Source organism: Euphorbia lathyris, chromosome 9, assembly GCF_963576675.1.
Source record: "Euphorbia lathyris chromosome 9, ddEupLath1.1, whole genome shotgun sequence".
NCBI lineage: Eukaryota > Viridiplantae > Streptophyta > Magnoliopsida > Malpighiales > Euphorbiaceae > Euphorbia > Euphorbia lathyris.
In genome coordinates, this window is record NC_088918.1 from 76,042,694 (window position 1) to 76,047,224 (window position 4,531).

General features: G+C 37.3%; 1 protein-coding gene across 3 annotated transcripts; it reads left to right on the top strand.

Moving 5' to 3' along the window:
• Positions 1-314: 314 nt before the first annotated feature.
• Positions 315-2,918, top strand: LOC136206870 (pentatricopeptide repeat-containing protein At1g63130, mitochondrial-like). 3 transcript variants are annotated; one of them, XR_010676463.1, is made up of 3 exons: positions 316-704; positions 2,007-2,138; positions 2,226-2,916. XR_010676463.1 is itself a non-coding variant. In XM_065998072.1 (2 exons), the coding sequence occupies exon 1, from the start codon at positions 967-969 to the stop codon at positions 2,125-2,127; it is 1,161 nt and encodes a 386-aa protein (XP_065854144.1). In that variant the 5' UTR covers positions 315-966; the 3' UTR covers positions 2,128-2,138; positions 2,242-2,918. The 3 variants fall into 3 exon arrangements, 2 of the variants coding, with proteins under 2 accessions (XP_065854144.1, XP_065854142.1); XM_065998072.1 differs by having other exon boundaries at positions 315-2,138; positions 2,242-2,918; XM_065998070.1 differs by having other exon boundaries at positions 316-2,138; positions 2,226-2,914.
• The last annotated feature ends 1,613 nt before the right edge of the window (positions 2,919-4,531 follow it).

The following is a 4,531-nucleotide window of genomic DNA, read 5'->3' on the forward strand; positions in this document are numbered from 1 at the left end:
GACATGTCAGCATGAGTCAATTCAGATCTCTGACCGAAACGACATATGACATTCAGATATTTGAGTTGACACATGCAGACGTGTCACATATGTCATCATTCCGATGCTTTTTAATCACTGAAATCGTATAAGTGACTTAATTGAAATAAATTTAAAGTTGAGTGATTTTATTGAAATAAATTGAAATTGAGTGACTATTTTGAAATAACTATGCAAGTTAACTGAGCAATGGTGCATTTAACGTGGTTAAGAGAATCAATCAAAGTTTGGGCAAGTTCAGGGCTATTCATGTATTAAGCCTTTTTTGTGTACCTTTGCATATTAGAGCTTTTGTGTACCTTTGCATATTCGCCGTCCAAATTCCCAAATCAAACCCCTAATTCTCTCCAATTATGGTCTGCTGTTGTTAGGGTTTTGCCATTCAACCCCCAAAATCGCTGCCTGCCATGCTTACCTCCACCTCCAGACGCCATCTTCTTTCTTCCTCTTCAACATCACCTCCGTTTCATCAGATTATGGGTTTCGTTTCTCCTTTCCATACTCATACTTCTGGTTCTGACATCAATCAACTCCTCGCTTCCTTTCATAAGCTTCTTCGCACGAAGCCCCGACCTTCTCTAATCGAGTTCACTAAATTGCTGTCTGCACTTGTTAAGATGAAGCAATTTCAGACTGTCATTTCCTTGTCCAAGCAGATGGAATTGGTGAGAATTAAACCCAATATTTATACTTGTAGCATCTTAATTAATTGCTTTTGCCATTTAGATCGTGTGGATTTGGGGTTTTCTATTCTGGCCAAAATTTTGAAGCTTGGTTTTGAGCCTGATATTATAACCTTCAGTACTTTAATTAATGGGTTATGTAGAGATGGGAAAATTGGTCATGCTGTAGATTTATTTGATAAGATAGAGGCCATGGGTCATCACTTATAATACTATTGTGAATGGTCTATGTAAAATTGGAAATATGCATGTAGCTGTTTGTTTGCTCAAAAGAATGGTTGAGAAAGGTTGTGAGCCTGATGTTGTGACATACAATGCCATTATTGATGGTCTTTGTAAGTGTAACCAAGTTAAGGAAGCATTTGACCTCTTCAAAGAGATGAAGGATCGAGGAATTCTGCTTGATGTTATCACGTACAATTCACTAATTCATGGTCTATGTTATTCCAACAAGTGGAAAGAAGTTTCGGCGTTGTTTGAAGAAATGTTGGATAAAAATATTGCGCCAAATGTAGTTAGTTACAGTATATTAGTCGATGAACTTTGCAAAGGAGGAATGATAATGAAGGCTCAATCTATGGTTAGCAAAATGATTCAAACAGGTGTTGAGCCTAATGTCATTACATACACTTCACTAATAGATGGATATGGTTTACATGGACAAATGTATCTAGCTAAGAAAGTGTTTGATGTGATGAAGAGAAAGGGTTGCAATCCTGATGTCCGTACCTATAACACCTTGATCAACTGGTATGGTAAGAAGAAACTTATTTACGAGGCAAAACAACTTCTTTATGAAATGTCTGCTAGAGATTTAATCCCAAATCAATATACTTATAGTTCTATTATATACGGCTTATGTCATGCCAGAAGACCTTGGGAAGCACTCGAGTTTTTGAAGGACTCATGTGCAAGTGGCTACCTTCCCGATGTAGTAACATACTCAAGTTTGCTACATGGTTTTTGTAAAAACGGGCATCTTGATATAGCATTCTCCTTATTTCATGAAATGGAAGTGAAAAAATTGAAGCCTGATACTTTTACATGTACTATCCTAATTCAAGGCATGTGCAAAGCTGGAAGGTTTAAAGATGTCAAGAAATTGTTATCTAGATTTTCTGATCTTGGGTTGCAACCTACAATTTACACATATAATATAGTTATTGATGGACTTAGCAGGAAAGGATTCCTAGATGAAGCATACCAGATCTTCAGAAATATGGAAAACAATGTCTTCTCGCCAGATAATTGTTCTTACAATGTGATTATTCATGGATTTCTTAGGCGCAAGGATTTGGTAATGGCAGCAAAACTCATTCATGAAATGCGTGACAAGGGTTTTTGCGCAGACAACACCACATTTGCATTGGTAGCGGAGAATAAAGACATCGTGGAATTACTATAAGCTGCCTACAGGTGAAATGATGAGTTGAAATTGACATTTATTACATTCTTACATATTGACATTTCAGATCCTGATTATTTGTCTTGACGTCTAAGCAGCTGTTTGTGAATCCAGTCTCTGGGAGCTGGTTGCGATAACCACAGTGGAAAGCAACTACCCTTGCCTTACAACAGCATCACCATTGTTTTAGTTGGTGACTCTCATGTTTATTGCAATGGCTGCAAATCCGAGATGTAGAATTTCTCTCAAGTGGTAAAAGCTCTCCAAATGGTATCAGAGTCAATTGTTCGACACAGAATGAGTATGCTGTGGCAGTTTGATGCTCTTTGCCCAATTTGGGTGGCCTAGATTTGACTTTATGAGATTAATTCTGAAAGTTTTGTACATTGTTGTTTCCAATGTTTTTAAATACGAGTCTAGTGTCGCTAGTTTGTACGAGTCAGAATTCTTTATAGAAGATTTGTGCTAAGCAGACAGATGATAATTTTTTTAAGGAGTTGATGTGAGGATATGTTGCTACAAACAACAGTGGAAACTTCCCTTGCCTTAGTAGAGCATCACCGCCATTTCCATTTGAAGTCCGTGTCTCTAAAGTTTGTGGCAGTCCGAGAGGTTAGCACCTTTTTGATACTATTTCAACAGATTTCCTTGTTATATTATTTTTGGACCGAGTAGAAAAGAAGTTGATGCTTGATCCTTTTACATGACTGAGTCATTCTGTCACTTGGTTCTAAACTTGCATGTCAAACTGCGTAACCAGTTTGATCTCATTGAGGAATCATCAAACCACTGTTTTGACATTTTCTGTCTACAATGCGTGTCTGCAATTTTTTTATATAGCAAACTGTGTAGTGCCTCCTTTGAAACTGGTTTTGCTGTCAAATCTTCCGATCTATTCAAATAAGAATCAAATATTTCAAACGGATTTTTCCTTGTCCAGTTAAAGCCCTTTTTGTTTCCTTTGGCAACATTGAAACATCAGGGAAAGCAGTTAACATATCATTTAGTGTAGTATTTTTCAATTATTCAATTTTTGGAACATCGGGGAAACCAGTTAACATATCTTATGCTCAAACCGTTGGTTGTTTTAAATAAAACACGAATTTGTTAAAAGGATTTTACTTTCCCTCTCATTTATGGTCTTGTTGAAGCTCTTTGTGTTTTTTGGGGCAATATTGAAACATGAACTCAGAATTACTCTGAAGTTAAAGTAATATTTTTTGGGTTCTTTTTCCCTTTTCTTTTACACATACACTCTAATGCTTTCTATAGGATTAGTTATATGACTGTTCATTTGAGAAATTCAGCAACAGGTGGAGAATATCTTACTATTGTTGCAGCTGATAAAACTAGATTGGTTTAGTTTAGACCGTTTGTTTATAAAACCAGATTGAACGTTATTCTTATTGGATTCTTTAAAAAATGCTTTTCTTACCGTTGGGGGATTATGCTTCTTTTTGACACTCTTGTTATATCTCATCGAGAATAGGTAGTTTTTTGGTCATATTTTCTTAACTTAATATTAAATTTGTCCCTTAAAGTAGTGAGGCTGTGAAAGTTCATCGCATCTGAACCCCTAATTTATGAGTGGTAGTTTGTTCTTAATTTTAGGTTATTCTTAATTTTAGGTTAATGGATATTGATAGATAGTTTGTTTATAATTTTAGATTATTCTTAATTTTAGGTTAATGGATTGAATTGGTTGAATTGATTTGGCATTATTGATTGAATTGCACCATTTTAGATGTTAGGGGTAAAATTGCTCCTGACCCAAAATGTTAGGGATATTTGATGCGTAACAACCCGAGAATCCCGGAAATGGATGATTACAAGTAGCAACAACAACAACAACAACAAAGCCTTAGTCCCGAAATGATTCGGGGTCGGCTAACATGAACCATCATATAAAACCGTGAAAATCAAGTCGTGTCAGCGACACAGATTCGCTCCCTCCACTCCGTCCTATCCACTACCATATTTTCCTCAATTCCCAATAAACTCATATCACTCTCGATCACCCTCCTCCAAGTTTGCTTAGGTCTTCCCCTACCCCTCACCACTACATCCCTTTGCCACTCTTCGGTTCTCCTAACCGGCGCATCAAGCGCTCTACGTCTCACATGGCCAAACCACCTTAGTCGGTTTTCTCTCATTTTATTCTCCATAGATGTGACCCCTACTTTTGTCCTAATTATTTCATTACGCACCCGGTCCTTTCTCGTGTGACCACACATCCATCTCAACATACGCATCTCCACCACCGACATCTTATGGATGTGGCAGTGTTTCACTGCCCAACACTCCGTACCATATAACAATGCTGGTCTAATTGCCGTCCGGTAGAATTTTCCCTTCAATCTATTAGGCATGCCGGGATCACAAAGGAAACCCGTAGCACTCTTCC

Coding starts and splice junctions, on each gene's coding strand:
- LOC136206870 (XM_065998072.1), top strand. CDS start 967: ATGCATGTAGCTGTTTGTTTGCTCAAAAGAATGGTTGAGAAAGGTTGT.